Source organism: Ptychodera flava, chromosome 10 (assembly GCF_041260155.1).
Source record: "Ptychodera flava strain L36383 chromosome 10, AS_Pfla_20210202, whole genome shotgun sequence".
Lineage (NCBI taxonomy): Eukaryota > Metazoa > Hemichordata > Enteropneusta > Ptychoderidae > Ptychodera > Ptychodera flava.
In genome coordinates, this window is record NC_091937.1 from 25924005 (window position 1) to 25950871 (window position 26867).

A 26867-nucleotide genomic window follows, 5' to 3' on the forward strand; every position below is an offset into this window, starting at 1 on the left:
TGACGTAGATATCCCATTATTGGTAGAAGTGGCTTGCTTTTAATGGTCTTTGCTGTCGAAGTAGTGATCGTACCGTTTACTTCTTCAGAAGTTCCAGACACATCTGTCGCAACTGTAGATATCATCTTTGTTGATGACTCTCGTACACTAAACGGCCCGACAGAACAGTTTGTGTGCGCTCTCTCACCCCCAGGTAAGGTGAAGGCGGGATGGCCGATAGAGCATACGAAAACTGCTGTGTCGTCGTTAGCATCTGGATTCCATGAATAGGAAACTGACGCAATGCCATTTTGGACGGATACAGTATTTGTCAGAAGCACCTTAGGATGACCATGTGTCCATGTCATTGTAACGGTAGGAAGACCGACGTCTGACTGGCATAACAATAGAACAGCCTCACCTTCAATGACTTCAGTTGTGAGAGTAGTATTGGAATTGTCGACTAAGCATTGTGGGTACATCATACGAGGAACAACGTATATGTTTTGTTGTACAAATCTAGACCTTATGACAGCTGCTAAAAGAGCTGGATCGTCATAGAAGACAGCACATTGATAAAGTCCATCGTCAAACTCTGCAGTTTTGTAACTCACCATTGTTATTTTTAGATTGTATTCTCCTTGAGTCTCGTTGCCATAAATGGAATATCTACTGTTATCAACCAAATATCCTGTACGGACGGTGTGATTGTCACTGATGACTACATCGTCCAACCCCTTCAGCCATGACACCTTCTGATCAGGCTGCAGTCTCTTACCCGACATTTCATTTCTATCGTTTTTGTCCTAGTTTCGCCATACTCAAACACGTTCGTAGAGCCGCTTGGTTCACTTACAAAACTAGGAGTTGGTCCAGGCGTTGTCGTTGCGTTAGTTCCAGACAGAATTTGATCAGTCCATAGTAGACTCATACAGATCCGCAATACAAGGGTGACAGGGACCGACGAGCGCATTTCGGCTATGAATCGTCAAACTTTGTGCGCTTCAAGCAAACGTAGTTGTAAACGCGTACACAGTATGTCAGTGCACCGTGATAATGATGCCCGTATTTCCTTGATCCGGGTTTCATTAAAGCTTATAGGGACGAAAATAGCTCGTATACGGCCCATTGCAGAGGAACTGGTAACTGCATTCTATTGTCAATGAAAACTTGAATGAGTGTTCGACAAAACTAGCGACCTTACGGACATAATGGATTACTCACGCAGAAAAAAACAACTTTATAAAATGTAGACAGACATGAACAGAGCGGACTTACGCAACAGAAACGCCTTAAAAGGAAAATACGTGTAACTTTTAAGTAATATTTTTATTTCTCTGTTCTATAAAACATTTATACGAGCATTTCCCACTCTTCCTTTGAAAGTTTGTTGAAAATGAAGTAGTGGTCTTCCAAACACTACGCACGTTATAATGCAATTTGCAGCATTATAGTTGCATCGTTTTCTCTGCATGTTCAATGTAAGGGGCAATTTCCCTAAATATGGTTACCTTGGTAACTGAAACTTTGAATTTGTCATTTACATATTTAGTGAAGGTTATTATCTGGCTCCAATATAGGTGTTAACGTCATTTGACCTCTTCCTTCAATTTGTCTGTATGTCTATTGTTCTCAAGAATTTGCAAAATGAACCGAACATGCGACGGAGCCATTTTCCAGGCATGTAATTCGCTCTCCTTAGATAGCCTATTTGATGATTTCCTTATGTCTTTTTGGTCACGCATATATTTCGCTATTTAATGTGCCAGGAACTCTTTGACAAGAAATTTAATACAAAAATCTATTTTGTTTTTTATTAACTATTATTTTGCTATTAAATGTTAATCATCCTTTGTAATGTATCTGTGGCTTTAAGTTGATGATACACAGTCAAAAAAATGTGGGCCAAGTTATCTAAATTTATGTATTATAAAAAGGCACAACTTTGAATTAAAGTGCGAAAAACAACAAAATAGTATAAGGTACATTGGATGAAATCACAATTATCCAAAAAGAAGTGCAAAGTATTGACTTGTTACCAAAACGGATTTCAACACTCTTTCCGGGCAGTATTCTTGTATCGGAGCATCTACTTATTCATACTAAACTTGCCTAACCTTGTCGGTGAATAAATAAATGCTGCATATTAGATGAATAATATAAGTTGTTGCTTCAAACCAAGAAAGTTCTTCTAGCTAGCTTCTAAATCTCTGTATTATATTTCACTAAGTATCAAGAATAATTGTCCATAAATATGTCTCAGACGTTAAGATGTTTCAAAAAAGGAATTTCACCTCAAGTTCGTTGGTTCATTGTAATGGATCAAATAACAAGTAACATTGTATACTTGCATTGGATTTCCACACGGCAAAGTCACACCGTCTATTTTAGTACACATCCTTGAGAGTGACCCTAAATTGCTGCTATGTAATTTTATCTAGACTTCGATATTTAAAGATTTACTCACTATCATATTGATCTTTATTCGTTATTAACATTGCAACTATGTATAATGGGCTATGAACTTAAACAATTAGATAATAATCCTTCATTAACTTTCCCATACGGTAAGTGAATCTCCTTGGATTGATGATCTCAATAAAACACTTCATTTATTTATACACAATATAGAGTCCGAGCCATCTTAAAATTGTTACAATCTCTCAAAATGTTTTTATAGAATGATAAAAAAATAATCTTTCGAAATAGTTTGACAGTTATATTGTCATAAAAACTAAAAAAGTAACGCTTTTAAAAAGTTGAAACTTATTGAATAACATTAAAATTACATTGAATGGCGCATAATTACTTAGATTTGATGGTTAAGACATCCATTAATAACATCATAGATCACACACACATAAATATATATATATATATATATATATATATATATATATGCGCTAAAAGCTAAAAGTAGAGCGTTATAAATAATAACACAATTTACTTCAAGTACAAAGTAATAATATCTATTACTTAAGTTTCAGGCACCTAGCGATCTTCAGACTACTTTTTCCTTAGGATTTATTCTCATTTATAAGGTTGGGACATACCATTGTACTGCAGTTCTAGGTGGTGGTTAATGCGATAAATAATATTTGTTTTGTGATGATGGCAACACTTTGAAACCAACTCAGGTTGTTTGTTTAACAATGTAGATTTTTCGTCATTAATTATGTGTAGCTTTTCAGACAGACAAAGATTAATACAAGGGGATGAGTTAGTTTATTTCTGTATACAGTGTATGATGCGAGGTAAATGTTTCGCATTGATACGGAATCATTTGCATAAAGATTTGATATCGAAACAATACTTACTAATACAATTTGCTCAAATAATTACTAATTCACCTCGCATCTTGAACTACTAGTATTTCTGGGTATGAGCGATTATCTCTTCGTCCTTCTCCATGTACGTCTGCAAGGATTCCCACTTTGGCCTGTTCACACTGTAAACAGGTCCAGAATCATCAGTGATAACAATGCGTTTTGGCCAAACCATTGTGATGAAAGATGTAACCTCGGAAACAAACGCCAATCACATAACATAAATATCCACACTTTTGTATAAATATAGACAAATATATCTATCAGAATATCGTATCGATAAGCTATGTGCTATCCTTCTCACCGATATCGATTAAAAAGGGATACAATTTGAACTTTTCTGTCAGTTAAAACTAAATGTTGTATCTTATATTAAAATGATTGGAAGAGATTGAAATCAAATTTCGAGTCATCGCTTCATTTTAGCAATGTTTTAATGTCTATGATACGAAACAACGCTCGTTTTCTTGGCTTCAGTGAGGGATTAAATACAAATTAGTCTACATCAGTTTTTAGTCATTTTTTGCATATCGTGGTATCAGGTTTTTCTGAAAACTGGATCTTTCTGAGGAGGTCATATTCTATTGACGATTCTGCGGCCAAATAGACCGCCGGATATTTTAAAGTTATCGATTAATCGGTGATCTAACCGTAATGACGCCCTCTATGTTAGATCTGACGGATTTTGATGTCTGCATACACTGTCATTTCTTGGTCTTCTGGTTTCCGTGATCCAGTCGACGTCGATCCCCCTGAAAAATCTAAATCTGCATAGGTCAGTCCCTCCTCGTTTCTTTGTTTCTTGTCCTCAAGACTGTTTTCTTTACTCGTAAATGATTCAAACGTCATGTTGTCGTGGCCATGCTCGTGCTTGACTTGACTGTCAGCCACCCCTGAAGCAATAAACCCGTGGTTACTCTCTGCATTATCCATAATGTAATGGTTTTCAACGTGATTATTGTCACGCGCCTGCTCTGAACTCTTGTCTCGTCTTGACTTTCTCACGCAGCATATCAATATTATAATCAACAATGCCAACAGAATTAATACGCCTAAAATGGCACATATGACAGCAATGATAACTGTTTTGTCAGGCTCTGATTCATCTCTTTCCCCCTTGGCAGATTGTGTGGTAGGGTTGGAATCCCCGGCCGAAACATCCGTCGTGCCTCTGCTATGTTCGGTAGGCTGTTCGCTGAACGCTTGGGTGGCAGTATTATTACCTCCGGTCAAATATCGCTTGTGCCTCTGGTATGCTCGGGAGGCTGTTCGCTTAGAGTGGGAGTATATCTCATTGTAGCAGCTTCGTCTTCTTTCTCTGTTGTTGGTTTGATAGTGCCGCCTATAGTCTGTATAGTCTGTTGTACGTTTGTGATTCCGATGGCTGTCATTGGGTTTGCAGTGGGAGTACCTCCCATTGAAGTGGCCTCTGCTTCTCCTTCTCTGTTGTGGGTTTGATAGTGCTGCCTGTAGTCAGTTCAGTCTGATGTACGTTTGTGATTCCGATGGTTGTCATTGCCTCACTCATTTTCATCGTAATAGCGGTACTCTGATCATCAGCTAGTGAAGTCGGCACCGATGTCGTTGATTGTCGTGTTGATGGACGTCGCTGGACCTTAAAAGGCCCAACAGCGCAGGTCGATTTCGTTCTCTCTCCTCCGTCAAATCAAAGGCCACGTGGTTGATAGAACATATGAAAAACACACCTGTCTCATTTTCAATAGCAGTCCATGTGTATTCAACAGACGCTATGTTATTCTGGACATTTACACTCTCAGTCATAAAGTAGAAGAGTTATAATTTACCAGGACATGGCAACCGTCGGATAGCCTGCATCTGATTGGCATGACAACATCACAGCTTCACCTTCTATGACCTCGCTTATGTCGTTGGCATTGACATCGTCCACAGTGCACTGTGGGTACATCATACGAGGAACAACATAGACGTTCAGTCTTGCAAAAGCAGATCGAATGATAGCGAGCAGAATAGTTGGATCATCATAGAGGACAGCACAATGATATAGTCCACTGTCAAACTCAGCGGTTCGGTAACTCACCATTCTGATTTGTAAGTTGTATTCTCCCTGACTCTCGTCACCAACAATGAAGTATCTATCATTGTCAGTCAAATAGTGTGTACGGACAACGTGATCATCGCTGATCACTGTGTAATCCAAGCCTTTCAGCCAGGATACTTTCTGGTCGGACTTGAGATTCTCTACTTTACAACTCATCTCAATCGTCACACTCCTATCCTCTCCGTACTCAAATACGACTGTAGATGGGCTTGGTTCAGTAATGAAACTTACTGGAGCAGTCGTTGTCAATCCAGAACAAACACGATAATTCAACGAAAACAATAAGCACAGATATAACAAACAGACGTCGCTAGCTCCGAAATCCATCTTGACGTCAAGACAGCTATTATATCATCTGATTGCCGACACAAAAATGTTTTGAAACTCTACATTTTGTCCGTTCTTCCTTGATCCGGGTATTTTGAGCGCCATCATAATAGCATACATAATCTAAATATAGCTTGACTTATTTAGATACCTCTGTCATCATGGCAGAAGCTGGGCTCATTATTCTAGTAATTAGACATTATGAACAAAACACAAACAATTCAACTGCGAACAAGCAATTTCCTTAGTTCATAATGCACACTTTAAACGAGATAAGTATCATACTGCCTGGTGCAACGGCTACCGAACCACGCAGTGCACGTGTGACACTGTTTAAACTACAAAGTGAGGGCAGCGTTTTGCAGAATGTAAATTAACCTGCGAAACACCGTATTCCATGTGTTACAGCGCCCCGAATGATAAATGGGCTGGTGCATGACTTATAGGATACATCTACAGCCATGTGCTCTGGTGCATGTAAGCGGTGGATACACAGTTTCGACAGATTAGAACCAGGCAAATTCCAAGATCCTCTAAATTAACTTTATATAATTAATTTCTGAAAACCAAACAAGGGTGACCTATCTTAATGAACTCATAAAACGCCCCAGGAGTAACGTATTTACGGGACAATTGTTTCATGACATCATTACTGCATTGAAATAAAGAGTTTTTGATATTTGCGACACAAAGAGTACATACTGTGTTAATTTGCAATGTTACAGTCGACATATGTATTCTACACCGGCCCAAAATTCATATGTGAACTATAGTATTGGACATTGAACACAATCCCGCTGTATACACAGCTTGAACTCAGGGCCTTTAATACAAGATGATTTTTGAAGTACAATAAGAAAATATGCTTTGCAGGAACAACAAAAATCTAGAGTAACAGAAAATGAAGCAAAAAATTGGAAATTACGTCTGTGCCTTCTCTTTGAACACAGCGGAGACATTGATAAATCACCAAAATTACCTATTCCCAACGCTCTTGCGCGCAAGGTAGGACCTGTTGACACCACTACAGGGTTTTGGCACTTCACAAGAATCGTCAGACATCGCTTGTTACAACACATAGGGCATTTGTTGAGCTCATCAAATATCAAGAATAAATCAAATAAAAGCCATAATGATTACATCCAACAATTGTTGAAAATGGAATAGTCAGACAGGAAATGGGAGTCGAAAAGAAAAATTATATGTATGACTGATGACATTTTATCATCAATTATAAACCGCATAATAAAGAGAGACATAACCTAATCCACTACTTTTGACAACATATGCCAAATATAAAAAGTTGTTTTTCGAATTCAGAGAATATCAGGTACTTTCGACGGTACGGCGTAGGATCATAACAGGCAATTATTAAGCTTAAAGATACTTGGCAAGTGGTATTATTTGCATTTTGCGGCCTTACCATAGTGAATTTTTGTACAGAACAACCGAAAACGTTTCTTTCTTTCAAATTGAAATAAATCGACTGAAAGACCCAAAAGAAAAGATAAGTTTCTTATTTTTGTGTACTTCGTCAACAGAGGTGCTACCAAGTTTGCTATAAACTTTTAATGTATAAGTTACACTGACGGCACATTACTCGCTCTATCTGACTTTATATATTTATGTTCACTATGTATAAGCTAGAGCATTTCAGTTTTAAAGTCAGTGTCTGACAGTTGTCGTATTTCTTGTCAGATGTGCGTGCTATTTGAATAAAAAACGTTCTCTAGATGTATTGACAACCGTTTTATTTCATGATTTTTGTTTAATATTTAATAATAAAATTTAGTACATTTGTAAGTTGTCGTATTTTTACACTATGTTTAATTCCTAGAATATACATTTGTTGATTAGAATGAAGCAGAATCTATCATATTCCTACATAAAACCACAAGTTCAACATTGTTAACATTATATTACTATATACGACTGAACTTTTCATGAACCTAACTTCGGCATGCAATTTTGTTGGGTTTTTTTGCTTTCGAAATATCAAGGATAAATTTAAATCAGATAATCACACTTATTATACAAAGATAATATAAAGTAATATCGAGGTAATTGAAATTAAGTGATGTAGTAGTATTTGAGTCGTGAATCCGCTGTTGTGTTGTTAATATAGTCTTATAGTGTTCTATAAAGCAAAGCATATTTTCCAAATTTAGTAAATGTTTGAATATATAAGACACTTTAAATAATATTATAAACCAAACATTCGCATAAAGCATAGCTTAATGACCTGCTTTATTAATCCTGAACAATCATCGGTTATTAATTATATTCCCATAAGCCTGTAGTGTCAAAAATACGTTTTAATACTTTATGAAATATTAATTTGTTTCCGATGGCAAATTGTATCCCTTTGTGTGAAAGTACTATCAAAGGAGGGATTACATATGTACTCCTGTTGCTGACAGCCGTATGTCAGCATGGACGTGTTGCTTTGGTCACCAGCAGTGTCTTTTTTGGACTTTGTTATCAATTTCCTAGTATGGTGTTTCAGTAGGAAGAAACCTATAAATTCATGCATTTTACGCAGGAACGCTATCTTGTATTATTCCATAAGCTTTAACTGAGTCCAACACGTGGTAAACCAAACGAATTTTGTAAACGGTTTGAAAGTCCTAAAATTATCTGTCTATACAGCGCATTCTACCTTAAGATTGGTTTCGTTCTTCAACCAAGTATAAATTTTAGGGTTTGACATTATTACTCACCTCAATATACAAATTTGATTTTTTGAAAAGTAGTAGATGAAAAGTGGCCCATGCGGGACTCGAACCTACATCCCCCGAATACATTTCGGATGTTCTACCAACTGAGCTGATGAATCAGTCGGAATTACTGCGGTCGGTCCTGTCACTTAGATGGGGCTCTTCATCTCATGTGCATGTATTGTGAGTTCGGGCATCACCTAATCTTTCTACCTAAGGATCCTATGGCTTCAACAGGGACTTGCACAGCAGTCACCAACTTAGGAACTTTATATTTCATTGACTACATTTAAAGTATAATATCGGATACGAATGTATTATACTTGCGTCAGAGGTAAGATGCACTAAGAACTATGATCGCAGGGTGTTCGTCCAAGGTAGAAAAGTAAAGGGCAGTTATTTATGACAGGAAACAACAAAATTACAGACATTTTTAGGAAATGCACGCTTCTTTAAAGTTGAAAGATTTCATTCTTGTACATTCATTGTGATCAATAGCTGTTTTAGCTTGTATCAGTCTCAATTATTCTCTCAATTCAGACAACAATTGTTTACCTTAGGAGCAGCGCGCCAGCCTTTACATTGATTATTTATCATTAATCTGTCTCTTCTAAACCTTAACAACGTCCAATGCGTTACGTCTGGGATTTTCAAATTTGAATCCATTGGCATTTCACAGTCATTGCTCTGCGGTCAAGGAGTCTGAAATATGTAACTTTTCATACGAGTTTTCGGAATTCATCGTCTGTTGCTCTCCAATATTGTCCTCTGCATCCATCAATGAATTTGGCACCATGTCAGCATAACCATCATCATCAAACTGGACATCAATAACAGCAAACGCAGTAGCATCAGTCCCAGGTTCAGTTATTTCACCTGTATCTATGCTATTACCCTCTCCAGCATATTTATCCTCTCGCAGTTCATATGAGTTTCTGCTTCGCCTTGCCTTCCTGACATAATGCATCAGTGAAATAATCAAAATTGCCTGTAAGGCAAATACAGCGGAAAAAGCAACACTTAGTATAATTAATATGTTGTGCTCCCCTTTATTCGTTTCTAAATCGGTCCTTGTAATTTCTGTCAGACCATCAATTATTGGTACAGTATACGCTAAAGTGTTTTCGCTGTCCCTTGTTACTCCTGCCGAACCTTTGGTGGTGCGTGCAGTATGTTCTGAAGGACTTCCACTGTCAGCTGAGGTAACTACCATGTCACTGGTTGCTAAGGGGTCAATCATCGTTGAAGCGCACAATGTCTGTTTCCCCAAAGGACGGCGATGAGACCTTTGGGATGTGTGTTGGAAGGCTTTGTTGGACGTTCGACGTATTCACAGGTATTGGTGATTGCCATGTTGGTGTACGTCTCCGGACTTTAAAAGGCCCGACAGCGCAGAACGATTTCGTTCGCTCTCCTCCCGGCAATCAAAGGCCATGTGGTATATGGAACATATGAAAAAGGCGCCATCATCATTTTCATTTGGAATCCATGTGTATTCAACAGACGCTTTGTCATCCTGAACAGTTACACTCTCAGTCAGAATTGTGGAAGAGTTACCATTTTCCCAGGACATGGAAACGGTCGGATAGCCTGCATCTGATTGACATGACAACGTCACAGCTTCACCTTCCATGACCTCACTTGTGTCAGTGGCATTGACATCGTCCACAGTGCACTGTGGGTACATCACACGAGGAACAACATAGACGTTCAGTCTTGCAAAAGCAGATCGAATGATGGCGTGCAGGATATTTGGATCATCATAAAAGACAGCACAATGATACAATCCACTGTCGAACTCAGCAGTTTGGTAACTCACCATTCTGATTTGTAAGTTGTATTCTCCCTGACTCTCGTCACCAACAATGAAGTATCTCTCATTGTCAGTCAAATAGTGTGTACGGACATCGTGATCATCGCTGATTACTGTGTAATCCAAGCCTTTCAGCCAGGATACTTTCTGGTCGGACTTGAGATTCTCTACTTTACAACTCATCTCAATCGTCATACTCGAATCCTCTCCGTACTCAAATACGACTGTAGATGGGCTTGGTTGAGTAATGAAACTTACTGGAGCAGTCGTTGTCAGTCCAGAACAAACACGATAATTCAACAATAACAGTAAGGACAGAAATATCAAACCGACCTTGCTTGTTCCAAAATCCATCTTGACGTTCTGAAGAAAACTATTATATCGTCTGACTGCCAAAACAAAAATGCTTTGGAACTGTCTATATTTTGTATGCTTTCCCTTGATCCGGGTATTTTGAGCGCTATCATAAGATCATGCATCATCTAAATATAGCTTGCCTTAACTAGACACCTCTGTCATCATGGCAGAAGCTGGGCTCATTATTCTAGAAATTAAGACATATAAGTACAACAGAAATAATTTCACTGTGAAGCCATTTCCATATTTCACACTTTAAACGAGATAAATATCATACTGCCTGGTGCAACAGCTACCAAACCATGCAGTGCACGTGTAACATGGGATAGACTTCAAAATGAGAGAAGCGTTTTTTCAGGATGTTATTTAACCTGCCTACCGCTGCATTCCATGCGTTACAGAGCCCTGAGTGAAAAATTGGCTGGTGCATGACTTATTGGACACATTTACAGCCATATGCTTTGGTGTATGTAAGAGATGGATACACACTTTGAATAAATAAAAACCAGACATATTCCAAGGTTGTTTTGCACATACGTGTTTTGACCTATCCTTATGAACCCGTTAAACGCCACAGGAATTACGTATTTATGTGACAAATGTTTTGCGATACCATTGCTGTATTTAAATACAGGGTATTCACGTCATAAAGAGTAAGTACCGTTTAAAGATGCAATCTTACTTTGGACAAATGTATTCTACTGCGGACCAGAATTCATGTGAACTATCATATTGGACATTAAAAACAGTCACGCTGTATTTACAGGTTAAACACCAGATATTCAATATAATTAAAGGAGAACTACAAGAAACTAGGTTTTACAGGAACAACAAATATAATTGAAAATACATATTGAGTAACAGGAAATGGAGCAATACATTTGATATGACGTCTTTGCCTTCCCTTCTAACAAGCCGAGATATTTATACATCACCACAATTAAATTATTTCCAACGCTTCGATTTCGCGCATGGCGGGACCACTTGATGCCACTTAAGGGTTTTGGCGATCCACAAGCATCGCCGGATATCGCTTGTTACAACACACGGGGTATTTATGGAGATCATCAATTATCAAGAATAATAAATCCAATAAAAGCCATAATGATTTCACTCGAATTGTTGAAAATTAAATAATGAGGCAGAAAAATAATGGGATTCGAAGACAAAAAATATATGTATTACTGATGACATTTCCGTTACCTTTTATAAACCAAACAATAAAGAGTGGCACAGCCTAATTTATTTCTTTGACAACATATGCCAATGTGAAATGATGTATGTCGAATTCAGAGAATATCAGGTATGCGTAGGATCATGTCAGTCATGGCATACCTGGCGCCAGTTCGGCATTAAAACTATAAAATTTCCACTGAAACTTAAGGCTTGAGTGTCTAGATCAAATTGAAATATTATAACAGGCAAGGAAAGGGGAAATATAAACAAGCACAAAATGTGTGATAATTTCGTATTTTATGTTTGGTGTTCGCAAACGTTTTGATACTTGATACATATCACGATCATTTACTTCTCAATTCTTACTCTACAAGTAAATAGTTACCTATTTACTCAATTTATTTTTTATTTTTATACGACTTCCTTTCGTTATTTTTATTGTTGTACCCAGTGACTTTTCTTTTTTTTAACTTCATGTGCGATTGTAATTTTTATCATTCTACCTTTTATTTCCTTATGTACAATATGCAGAGACGTGTGTGTAGGGTATTTCGAACAGTGACACATTTTTAGAAACTATGCAAAGAACTTATGACTGCTCTCACAAAAAGCAAACGTTAGAGAATGGTTAAGCGAAGTTTTTTGACACGTGATTTTTGTGGATTTTAAGAGGGAATTCTATAAGAATTGAAGTAAACTGAAATTTGATACACTGACTGCACACTACACAAACATCATTTTTTATGATGAACCAAAACGACAACATCAATGACTTTCTATTATTGCGTGTATTATATATATATATATATATATATTATATATATTATATATATATATATATATATATATATATATATATATATATATATATATATATATATATATATATGGCCGCCCAGCGATGATGATGGTTTACAAACTCTGGTCATTGCAAAAAAGCCATTTTATCCGGAAATAATTGTAGTCGGTAGACCTGCCAAATGTGTTGAAAGAACATCACCAAGGACACACAATTAATAAATCGTAACTTACTGCAGATGACAATAAGCTAACGAGCACCGTGAGAGGATGATAACTTAAATGAACTAACAAATAACGATAAATTTAATTACAAACTAACATAAACAGACAATGTACTGTAACTATCGAGAATTTCTGTTGTCTAATACAAACAATTAAGGAATTACCCTGAGGCTTTCCTTTTCTTAAAAAGGAAACACGTAGACTTCTACATCCAAATAAAAGATATATTGAAGTACTTACGTTTTCCAGGTGTTTTAACCATAAAGATTGGTAGCTGGGTCGTCATTTAATGGTCGCTTTCCATTTACTGCTTGAGTAAAGGCCTATTTCCTGATCAATGGCATTTTTAATTTCATGAACCACTCCCTTCAATATTGCTGCATTCCAAGCTTTAACACGAATTTAGAAAAAAAATAAACCGGAATATTTATGCAAAGCCCTTTATATACGCGTAATGTCCTACACATGGCCTGTCCGATGACATCTGGCTGCCATCTCTGTCACAAACACTTTGAACTTTGTTATGGACTCGATTTTATTTTTCATTTGTTTTGTCTTGTTTTTTTGGTATGTTGCCCACGTTAGCCATCCACTGTTCATGGTATTAATTTGTTGTAGACGGCATCATTAAGATACACAAACAACATGTTGGCAAAGTTATCTATATCTATGTACTATAAAAAGGCAACAGTTTGTACAAATGTGCGAAAAAATGTTAAGAAGAAATGCAAATGTTGAAATTTTCACAAAACTGATTTCAAAAGTGGCTGCATACTTGTGTGGGAAGATCCAATTAATTATACAGAATTTGTCTCACCTTATCGATGAAAAAATAAATAAATAAATACTGCATATTAGATTAAAAATAATTTTGTATTTCAAAGCAAGAAGTGTTGTTGTAGCAAGCAACTTCATCTCTATTTTATGTGTTACATATGATGTATCTTACTATATGTGTACAGAAATATACCAAAGACATTAACGACCTGAAAGAAACCTTTTGGATAATTGACTTTCATAGAAAATCAAAAGGCACCGTTCAACGTACCCCGTATATATTCCAGCCACACATTTGAATAACTTGTCCACCTATTGGAAATCAAAGGGAGGTAAGTTCATTCTTTAATTTGCTTTTGCTCGCCAAAAAGTTAACGGAAGATAACATACATGATACGGAGTACCTGTGTATTAATCCAAGTATGTGTATCTCAAGTTCGTCGGTTTAGTTTGTCATGTAGTTAATGTACCAACACTGAATTATACTGTACATAGTATCCTTTGATTCCTTTGGACTTAATACGGCAAGGACACGCCGCTTATATTAGTACAGATCCTTGACAGTGACCCTAAATTGACGCCATGCAATTTTTTGTACAATTCAATATTTAAAGACTTACCTTCGACCCCCATTCGTTAAACACATTTACAGCGACGAACAATGGGTATGAACAACGTCAATTAGATGAAAATACCATTAACTTCTCTCATGTGGTAAATTAAACTCCCTTTGGACTGAAAATCTCAATAAAACACTCCATTTATACGTATAGAGGGTGAGTCATCTTAAAATTGTTACAAGCTCTTACAATTTTTTTGTAGAATGATAACACTTTTTTAATCTCTTGAAATATTTTGACAGTCTCTTTATTTTGTTGCTGTGAAAACTCAAAAACTTACGTTTTAATCAGTAGGATCTTATTGAGTAACACATTAAAATACCGTGAACGACTTATGATTAATTAGATTTGGGGTAAAGACATGCATTAATAACTAAATAATATCACACATTGTATTATATATAGTATTTATGTATATAGTATTTATATTATATACTATAATGTATATGTATGAATAAGTACATATATATACATACATAAATACGGTATTTGAAGCAAAAGTAGAGCGTAATAAATAAATACACAAATTACTTAAAGTTTAACATGAAAGTGACTACCGTAAATTTCGAGTCACCGCTTCATTTTTGAAAATAATGTCTATGACGTGATACAACTCTCATTTTCTTGGCCTAAGTGAGTGACTAATTTACAGATTTCTCGACAGTACTTTTAACTCACTTTTTCACGTATTGTATTATCAAGTTTTTCTCTAAAATTTGGATCTTGGTGAAGGAGGTCATATTCTCTCTACGGCTCTTCGGCCAAACAGACCGCCCAATACAGCTAAAGTTGTAGGTGATCGGTGAGTCGGTGACCAATCCGCATTTAACTGTAATGACGCCCTCTATGTTAGATCTGCCTGATTGCGATGTCTGCATACACTGTCATTTCTTGGTCATCTGGTTTCCGTGATCCAGTCGACATCGATCCCCCAGAAAAATCTAAATCTGCATAGTTCAGTCCCTCCTCGTTTCTTTGTTTCACGTCTTCAAAACTGTTTTCTTTACCCGTAAATGATTCAAACGTCATGTTGTTTTGGCCATCCTCGTGCTTGACTTGACTGTCAGCCACCCCTGAAGCGTTAAATCCTTGGTGACTCTCTGCATTATCCATAGTGTAAGGGTTTCCAACATAATTGTTGTCACGTGCCTTCTCTGAACTCTTGTCTCGTCTTGACTTTCTCACGCAACATATCAATATTATAATCAAAATTGCCAACAGAATTAATACGCCTAAAATGGCACATATGACAGCAATGATTACTGTTTTGTCAGACTCTGATTCATCTGTCTCCGCCCTGGCAGATTGTGTGGTAGGGTTACTATCCCCTGCTGAAACATTGGTCGTAGCCTCACTCACGTACGTCGTAATAGCGGTACTGTGAGCATTAGTTACTGAAGTCAGCAAAGAGATCGTCGATTGTCGTGTTGATGAACGTCCGTTCACCTTAAAAGGCCCAACAGCGCAGGTCAATTTCGTTCTCTCACCTCCCGGCAAATCAAAGGCTACGTGGTTGATAGAACATATAAAAAATACACCATCATCATTTTCATTTGGAGTCCGTGTGTATTCAACAGACGCTATATCATCCTGAACAGTTACACTCTCAGTCAGATTTGTGGAAGAGTTACCATTTTCCCAGGACATGGCAACGGTAGGATAGCCTGCATCTGATTGACATGACAACGTCACAGCTTCATCTTCCGTGACATTAGTTGTGCCGGTGGCATTGACATTGTCTACGGTGCACTGTGGGTACATCATACGAGGAACATATAATAGATGTTCAGTCTTGCAAATGCAGATCGAATGATAGCGAGCAGGATAGTTGGATCATCATAGAGGACAGCACAATGATACAGTCCACTGTCGAACTCAGCAGTTTGGTAACTCACCATTCTGATTTGTAAGTTGTATTCTCCCTGACTCTCGTCACCAACAATGAAGTATCTATCTTTGTCAGTCAAATAGCGTATACGGACATCGTGATCATTGCTGATCACGGTGTAGTCCAAGTCTTTCAGCCAGGATACTTTCTGGTCGGACTTGAGATTCTCTACTTTACAACTCATCTCAATCGTCATACTCCTATCCTCTCCGTACTCAAATACGACTGTAGATGGGCTTGGTTCAGTAATGAAACTTACTGGAGCCGTCGTTGTCAATCCAGAACAAACGCGATAATTCAAGGAAAACAATAAGCACAGATATAACAAACAGACGCCGCTAGCTCCGAAATCCATCTTGACGTGGTAAAGACAGCTATTATATCATCTGATCGCCGACACAAAATGTGTTGAAACTCTACATTTTGTCCGTTCTTCCTTGATCCGGGTATTTTGAGCGCCATCATAATAGCATACATAATCTAAATATAGCTTGACTTATTTAGATACCTCTGTTATCATGGCACTTCAACGACAACAATAAGAACATATATAACAAACAGACGCTTCTAGCTGTGAAATGCATCTTAACTGCACTGTAAAGTTAAGTGTTCAAGGATAGAACACCAATTAAACGCCTTTTTGTAACACTTTTTGAACGCGTCTAGACGTTCAGAAATTTAACACTACGTGTTCAACCAACGTTCAATTTTGAACACACGTGTGCAGATTTTGAACGCTACGTGTTCATCAGACATGATATTGAACACCATGGTGTTCCATATCTGAACACACGTTGCACATGAAATGTGTTCAAACAATTGAACGCATTTACGCGTTCAAAGGGCTGTAACACTTTTTGAACGCACGGACGCCGTTCAACGATAAGTGTGTTAAAGGCTAGAACACATGATGCGCGCTTGTTGAACACCTTTAACTTTGTGTTCAGGGTGTGTTCAAGCCTTGAAATAACATTACAGACCACTGATATTCAGTAAAATTATTTTATTCTAAAAATACACAAAGCATTTCTAGAGTAAAATACAATTACTGTAAAATGGGCAAATAAACATTGCCAATTTGTATGTAAAGTTTGTCAGAGGAAAATACCTACGGTGTTAACACACTTCTATCTAAAACATAAGCAATAAAAAATCCCCATCAACACTGTAGATCGTTTTAAAAAATATGAACAAAGTAATGAAAGCTCAAAATTCGGCTTACTTATTGTGTTGAAAACACGTATATGTATGAAATGCATACTTCATTGTTCTAAAATGGTTTCTTAAAGACATTTCCTCTTGTATAGACAATTGTAAATTTTGAAGAAAAAAAAAGTTAGTCAAGGCTTCTCTAGTGCACATGGTATATAGTTGTCCATATTAAAGTAAATACAACATGTCAAGTTGTCAAAGTGTCATAGTAAGGCACAACAGGCAGTAAGTGGGGAAAAACCTATTTCCTTGTCCAACAAAGTCCTTCATGAAAAAAGCTTTGTTTGTTTGTAATATCTTTAGATAAACAATGAAATAAATCGGTGACATTTCAAAAATCTTCTTCTCAGAAATTAAAAACATATTCATAAAGACCTTTCAAATTCTGGTGTACCTTGCTATTAATTTTTTATACAAACGTTTTTACCGAAAGTGATAAAAATGACCCTTAAAATAAAAAATATAGATTTCATCATAATGTGAATATATCACATTCTGGTAATCCCTCATATCTTAAAAATGTCTGAAATGTCTGAAATGTTTTAAAAATACAAAGTTTCAAATTTCTGCATAATTTGAACAATCTGAAAAAGGCTATCAGTAGAGATCTATATCTTAAATATAAAGCTGTTCAATTAGCAGTTTTGAAGAAGATTTTTAAACAATTTTTGACCAAAAATGACGAAAATTGCCATGAAATATAAAAATTTGAATATTTCATGACAACTAGCACAAATTTTACTAGGGCTATTCTTAGGGACATGTTTACCAAATATTGAAGACGTCAGTAAAAGAGAAGAAGATTTTTGCCAAAAATAGCAAAATAATCGCAATCATACCAATCCATAATCCGATAACACTAGGTCAAATTTGTAAGACAATAGTTGTAAACATAGACACAAAACAGCACAGAACAGACAGTAAATAGACGGTACACAAACAAGTCAAATTCATGAAAGAAAGATATATGGACATCTGGCCAAAGACCAAGAAGTGATGTCAGGTGTTTCGAAAATAGTAAGCGCATCCTGCCCACATGTGGCACCCGCCATATATCAATCTGTAAGTTAGCCTCAAAAATATAAATTTGCATAGTTCATCACAATTTGAACATATGTCATTAGGGTAATCCCTGGGGACCTGTAATCCAAATATTAAAGGATTTGTACAGGCTGTTTTAAAGAAAAACCTTGGGATGTACAAATTTGAGGACAATGCTACACATCTACCTATTTAGCTGACCGCAAAGCTAAAAACCAGTTGTTAAGAACAAGAGACGTGTTAAGCTACATTACAAAATTCTCTAAGGTTTGGTAGCATGCTATGATCAACTAAATTTTATAAGGGCATAAGCTTCCAAAGACGTGAAGTCTCCTTTATCAGTTGCAAGGGGGAATGAAAAAATGAAGCAGAAAGTGACAGAAAATTCAGAGTGAAACTTTCAGAAAATTCAGTAATTCAGAGTGGACATTTTTACTCTGAATTTTCCGTCGCTTTCAGCTTTAATTTTTCATTCCACCCTTGCATCTGTTAGGAGACTACATGTCTGTGAAAGCTCAAGTTATTCTCCGGCAACATTTAGTTGATCATAGCATGCTACCAAAGCTTAGATTAATTCAGAAAAAAATACAGAAACTTATCAAAATTCAGTTACTGACCCTTGGAGGTTTAAATCTACATTAGAGATGAACTGAGGTTCTCAAGCTCGTTTCTAGACAGCTACCTGTACACTCATCTTCTTCATTATCTGTACCACCAGCTTCTGTAACAACTCTTCGATTTTCAGTTAAATCCAACTTTTTACATCCTGAAAATAATGCAACAATAGGCGAGATGAGACTTTAAATGAAAGACAAGGAGCTGATTAGGTTAAGGAAAAGGGGAGACTTTCATATACAGTGCCTCTTTTCAATACTGTTAGAAAATATTGGCTTCTTCTTGTCATCAATTGAATAAAATAAAAAAGCCAAACTCTCATATGCTGAAACAATACATTGTATTCTCTACAATGTTTAATTGATGTTTTACATGCGATTGTCTCTACTAAAAGACATGTGTCAGCTGTGATTACGCAGCGGTACTATGCAAGGCGTATCGATCGCGCTCAGGTCAAGGGTTATCGCTACAGTTGTGTTGCGATGACCCTTGACCCGAGTGAGATCGATCGATAGGCCATGGCCAAAAGTACCACCGCGTATTCACAGCTTGTTGTTGGTATACCAGCCACTGAAAGAAAAAAGGTTTCTTCACGGAGTTAAGCTATTTCAAAGTACAATACGATTAATTTCGAAGTATAAAAATACAGATGCTTCAAAATCTAATACCTTTTACTATTTTGGAGAGAAAACTTACCCTTTCTGGTCTTGCTCCGTACGATCACGACTTCAGGGTGCGCTTACAAGAAAAAATGTCGCAACTTCCGTTTTGATGCATCATGGGATAGGAAAAGGCACCAAACTTGAACACCAAGTGTTTAGAAATAGAACGCCTCTTGCACGCCGATGTTAAAAGTAAAACGTTAATGGTGGTTTTCTGATTTTCTTTTCAAATTTTCAAAATTTCAACACGTAATAAACGTGTAAAATTATTTTGTATACTTTCTTTTTAGAAAAAACATGCTTTCAGCAATTGTAGACCGGAAATATTTTTCACTTTAGTGGGAAATTCGTCACACCAAAATCCGTGTACGTTTGCCGGACAGCGAGGCAGTAGTAAATTTAATATAGCCATTGTAAAGTAAAATAAACAAAAGATTGTTAATTGTTTCACAGTATTGTAAAATTTCTGTGATGCTGAGTTTTTGAACACTTGAAGGAGATGGTTGTTAACACTACGTGTTCAGGTTTAGAACATCATTGTTAATAATATGAACACTAGTGTTAACAATATGAACACTAGCCGTTCAAATTTGAACACCGACACGTACATTTTGAACGCGTAAAGACGCGTCTAGCGTCCGCTATTTTTACAGTGTTGGTGTAGACAGCTTTCATGTCATCTGATCGCCGACACAAAACTGTTTTCAAACTGCCTATATTTTTTCCGTTCTTCCTTGATCCGGGTATTTTGAATGCCGTCATAATAACAAACATCATTTAAATATAGCTTGCCTTATTTAGATACCTCTGTTATCATTGCAAAAGCTGGGCTCATTATTCTAGCGTTAAGACATTTGCACATTACTCAAACAGTCCCACTGCGAAGCCATTTTCTTGTTTCATAATGCATTCTTTGAACCAGATACGTAACTACGGCTTCTGAACTACACAGTGCACGCGCAACAATGAGTAAACAACAAAATGAGGGCAGCGTTTTGTAAAATGTTAATCAGCCTGCTAAACATGGGATTCCATGTGTTGCAGTATGTCGAGTGATAAATGGACCGGTGCATGATTAAGGTGGCCTATCCTGGTGAACACATAGAAGGCGACGAGAGTAATGTATTTGTGTGACATCTATTTCATGGCCGGGGTACTCCCATACGAAAGGTGTACGGGTATGTGCTGCCAGGATGGGTATGTTTTTCACGGAAAAATCCTCCTAAACATGGGTCGACTTTTCATCCCGAACCCCATAAATATTCAGGTTATTTTGAATTTGGTTTCGTAAGGCTTGTAGTTGAAATCCTTAACTAATAGTCTGATTTTGGCTTGAAATCCCTAACGATGGGTCAGCTTTTGGAGTTCGCATGGTTAGATGTTTTCAACTTTCAACTTTCACTTTCAACCCCCACCCCGGGGCTGCCTTTCAATAAAAGTGTAAATAAACGCGTAAATAAATTAAGCTTAAGGCATAGCTTGATTACAAAGCGTAGACCTTAAGTCAAGCCTAGAGCAATGGCAGGCAAATTTTTCAACCCCGTAGTTTCCGATATATACGAGAAATTATCATCGAAGTATTTTTTCAATGTTTTATCTGGAAAGATAGATGTATTTCAGCGGGAAGAACTCAGTGACTCACGGCTAACGTGATAAACGAAATAAATAGATGGCTGCTAAAAGTATGGCTTGGTAATCGTAGAATTTATTTATCTCTTTGACCAGATTGTGAGGAAATATATCACTGTCCGCATTTTGACTCCTTTCGCAACTCGTCAAAATACGGACACATCACTCGAATACGACACGGCATCGCCAAAACTCCGTGTAATAACCCCTGAATATCTAACAGAAATATGCCGAAGCGAAGTAACGAGCTGCGTAGCACCATTCCGAAGATAGGTGACTATTAAAGGGACTTAACTTCTCATCGATCATGTACGAATACTCGCTCTGGTTATGCCAACATTAATTTCCGGAGACAATTACACTCGTTGGACTTGTGAATTATGAAGAACGCCATTCGCGAAAAATAAAGGACACACAGTCAGTCCCTCGGTAGACAGTGCTAACGTGTTTCTTCAATTCATGCACATCACCGTAACGTACAGCAAATGACGACGAGCGAACGAATGCAGTTCGAGGGTAAGAAGTTCAATAAACGCGTTGTACATTATCTTGTTTAGTTGAAAATTGATAATTTACTATTGCTCTCCGGTTGAAGTAACAAACCAAAATAGCGATACGTTTAATTTCAAACACCAACTGTTTTACACCAGAAGTTAACATCGAGAATTGCAGTTCTAGATACAAAATAATTAAGAGTAACCCAGGCAGGCTTTCCATTCAAAGAAAACACACGAATTGCTTCATCATAAGTTGAAGCGCTTTCGTTTTCAAGGCATGTTGCCCTAAATACGGTTACCTTGCTTACGGATGGTTTACCATTTACTTACTTATTGAAGGTCATTTTCTGGCACAATAGCAACGTCAATTTCTCCCTTCAATTTGTCTGCATATATATTGTTCAAACTAATTTGACAGAAATGAAGCGAACATTTAAAGCAACGAAGCCCGTTTTCAGACCTATACACAGCCTCTTTGATGACCCTAGTCTTTCTGGTCACGCTCCCGTTTCGCTATTTAATGTGCCACGAACTCTTTGACACTGAAGTTCATTTTAGAATCGTGTTTGCTTTTAGCATTTTGCTATATATCGTAAATAATCCTTTGTAATGTATCTATGATTGTAATAACTTGTTGAGGGCAACATGGTCACGATACGCAAACAACATGTGGGCCAAGCTATTCTAATTTATGTACTAAAAAAGGCAAACCGCTGCATTAATATGCGAAAAACCGAAGCTCAGTATAAGGCGCATTGAATGAAACTACAACCCAAGAAGAAGTGCAAAATAGTGACATTTTGACAAAGCTTATTTAAAACTATAATGCACTCTCTGGCTGTATACTTGTATCGGAATATCATCTTATTCATTAGGAACTTGCCTAACCTTGTCAATGAATCAATAAATACTGCATATTAGGTGAAGAATACAGTGTTTCAAAGCAAGAAACATTGTACTAGCAGGATTTTATATCTCCCTGGTTAGTGTTATATGTCATGTATCTAAAGTTATTAGCATAAAGACTGCGTGTCCTGATATCTGAAAATATGTCATGGACATAAACGATCTGAAAGTAACTGTGTGTGGCTGATGAGTTTTCATGGACAATCATATTGCGCCGTTCAATGTGCCTCGTACATATTTCAGCCACACATTTATTTGAGTAACTTGAACATCTGTTGGTAATCCAAAAGGGTGTATTCATCTACTATCTTGACTTTGCTCACAAAAATAATAGCTTTAGATAATATCATTATAAGAAGTACCTGTGTTGTAATCCATGTATGTTTTAAAAAGGAACTTTACCTCAAGTTCATTGGTTCAGTTTGTCATGTACTTCAATTACTCGTAGTGAATAACACATCATATTGTAACCCTCCCCCCCCCCCCACTCGATTTCGATTTCCAAACGGTAAAGACAGGATGCCTGTTTCAGTACACATCCTTGGCTGTGCCGCTAAATTGTCACTGGTTACTAACATTAGACCTACAAAGAATAGACAATGAACTAAAAAATTTGATAAAACATCTTCATCAACTTTTCTTCTGTGGTAAATGAATCTCTTTGGACTGATGAAATCAATAGAAAATAATCTTATACACAAAGAGTCGAAGAAATCTTAAAATTTGTGTCAATCGCTTAAAATATTTTTGTAGAATGATAAAATATTTCAATCTCTTGAAATATTTTATAGGAAGAATATGAGTACACGTTTTTGAAAGTGTCTTTGTTTTGTTGCTGTAAAAACTGAAAACTATCGCTTTCAACAGATTGAACCTTATTGCATGAGATTAAAATTGCTTACACGATCTGACGACAAAGACATGCATTACACACACATACACACGCACACACCACACACACACACACACACACACACACACACATATATATATATATATATATATATATATATATATATATATATATATACGCGCTCTTTCTATACCTAATTGACTGATTAAATTTACATATCGTAGTATCATTTTTCTCTGAAAGTTGGATCTTGGTCAAGGGCATATGGACCGTTCTTGGGCCAAACAGCCCGCTGAATATAATTAAAGTTATCGATCAGTTGGTGATCAATCCCTAATTAACTGTAATGACGCCCTCTATGTTAGATCTGCCGGGTTGCGATGTCTGCATTCACTGTCATTTCTTGGTCTTTTGGTTTCCGTGATCCAGTCGATGTCAATAGCCCAGAAAAATCTAAATCTGCATAGATAGGTAAGTCCCTTCTCGTTTCTTTCTTTCTTGTCGTCAAATCAGTTTTACTCCTAAATGATTTACGCCATGCTGTCGACTTGACTGTCAGCCAGCCCTGAAGCATCAGACCCGTAGTGACTCTGTGCATTATCCATGGTGGAAGGGTTTTCAACATGATTATTGTCATGCGCTTTTTCTGAACTCTTGTCTCGTCTTGATTTTCTCATGCAGTATATCATTAAAAGCAATATTATAATCAAAATTGCCAACAGAATTAATACGCCTAAAATGGCAGCTATGACAGCAATGATTACTGTTCTGTCAGACTTTGATCCATTTGTCTCCGTTCTTGCAGATTGCGTGGTAGGGTTGGTATAACCGGCCGAAACATCTGTCGTGCCTCTGCTATGTTCGTTAGGTTGTTCGCTTACAGTTAGAGTATCTCTCATTGTAGTAGCTTCTTCTTCTTTCTCTGTTGTGGGTTTGATAGTGCCACCTGTATTCCGTTGAGTCTGTCGTACGTTTGTGATTCCGATGGTTGCCATGGGGCTAGTAGTGAGAGTATGTCCCATTGTAGTTGCCTCTTTCTCTTTTATGGGTTTGATAGTGCCGCCCGTAGTCGGTTTAATCTGTTGTACGTTTGTGATTTCGATGGTTGTCATTGGGCTTGTAGTAAGAGTATCTCGCATTGTAGTAGCTTTTTCTTCTTTCTCTGTTGTGGGTTTGATAGTGCCACCTGCAGTCGATTTAGCCTGCTGTACGTTTGTGATTCCGATGCTTGTCAACGGACTGGTAGCCACAGTCACTTTCATCGTAATAATGGTATTGTGATCAACAGTTACTGGAGTCGGCACCGAGGTCGTCGATTGTCGTGTAGATGGACGTTGCAAGACTTTAAATGGCCCAACAGCGCAGGTCGATTTCGATCTCTCTCCTCCAGGCAAATCAAAGGCCACGTGGTTGATAGAACATATGAAAAAGACACCATCATCATTTTCATTTGGAGTCCACGAGTATTCAACAGATGCTTTGTCATCCTGAACAGTTACACTCTCAGTCAGAATTATGGAAGAGTTGCCATTTTCCCAAGACATGCTGACGGTAGGATAGCCTGCATCTGATTGGCATGACAACGTCACAACCTCACCTTCTATGACCTCACTTATGTCAGTGGCATTGACATCGTCCACAGTGCACTGTGGGTACATCATACGAGGAACAACATAGACGTTCAGTCTTGCAAATGCAGATCGAATGATAGCGAGCAGAATAGTTGGATCATCATAGAGGACAGCACAATGATACAATCCACTGTCGAACTCAGCAGTTTGGTAACTCACCATTCTGATTTGTAAGTTGTATTCTCCCTGACTCTCGTCACCAACAATGAAGTATCTATCATTATCTGTCAAATAGTGTGTACGGACAACGTGATCATCGCTGATAACTGTGTAGTCCAAGCCTTTCAGCCAGGATACTTTCTGGTCGGACTTGAGATTCTCTACTTTACAACTCATCTCAATCGTCACACTCGTATCCTCTCCGTACTCAAATACGACTGTAGATGGGCTTGGTTCAGTAATGAAACTTACTGGAGCCGTCGTTGTCAATCCAGAACAAATGCGATAATTCAACGACAACAATAAGCACAGATGTAATAAATGGACGTTGCTAGCTCCAAAATCCATCTTGACGTGGTGAAGACAGCTATCATATCATCTGATTGCCGACACAAAAAAGTATTTGGAACTGTCTATATTTTGCCTGATGTTCCTTGATCCGGGTATTTAGAGCGCCATCATAATAACATATATCATCTAAACATAGCTTGACTTAATTTAGTTACCTCTGTCATCATTGCAGAAGCTGGGCTCATTATTTTAGCAATGCAGACATATACGCACAACAGAGATAATTTCATTGCAAAGCCATTTCCTTATTTTGATAATGCATAACTTAGACAAGAGATAAGTAACAAAGTCACTAGTAAAATCGCTACCGAACCACACGATTCACGTGCGACACTGGATAGACTGCAACATGAGGACAGCGTTTTTGTAGAATGTTAATAAACCTGCAAAGCGCCGTATTCCATGTGTTACAGTGCCCAGAGTGATAAATGCGCTGGTGTATGACTTATATGACACATTTTTACAGCCATATGTTTTGGCTTATGTAAAAATGGATACAAATTCAAATTTTGAACAAATAGAACCAGGCATATTCCTATGTTCTGTAAATATATCTTAATAACTTTCGAAAAGTAAACATGGGTGACCTATCCTAATGAACACGTAAAACGCCACAGGGGTAACGTATTTACGTGACAACTGTTTCGTGATATCATAACTGTATTGGAATACAGAGTATTTGCATCACAAAGAATACTTATTGTGTAAATATGCAATGTTACTGTCAACAAATGGATTCTACACCCGATAAGAATTAATTTGTTAGCTATCATATTGGACTTTAAACACAGTCACGCTGTATTAAGGGGTTGAACACCGGGCCTTTCGATGTGAAGTTAAGGAGAACTACAAGAAACAATGTTTTACAGGAACAATAAATATAACGGAAAATACTTCTTCAGTACAAAGCATGAAGCGACATATTAGAAATCATGTCTTTGCCTTCTCTTCTAACACAGCGGAGACATTTATAAACCACCAAACTTACCTATTTCTAACGCTTCGATTGCGCGCATGGCGCGCGGGACCACTTAACACCACTTGAGGGTTTTGGAGATCGACGGTGGGATATCGCTTGTTACAACCCATCAGGCTTTTGTGGAAATCATCAAATATTAAGTATTATATAAATCCAATAAAAGCCAGATGATTTCACTCGGACAATTGTTGAACATTAATAGTTAGGCAGAAAAATGAATGATAATAAACGAGATTTATGACTGATGAC

The 26867-nt window shown here is 37.3% G+C and overlaps 1 protein-coding gene across 1 annotated transcript; it reads right to left on the reverse strand.

The window, feature by feature from the left end:
• Nucleotides 1-9759: 9759 nt before the first annotated feature.
• Nucleotides 9760-10437, reverse strand: LOC139141579 (synaptogenesis protein syg-1-like). Its single transcript, XM_070711171.1, has one exon. It carries the CDS (start codon nt 10435-10437, stop codon nt 9760-9762), a length of 678 nt encoding a protein of 225 aa, XP_070567272.1.
• Between the last annotated feature and the right edge of the window lie 16430 nt (nt 10438-26867).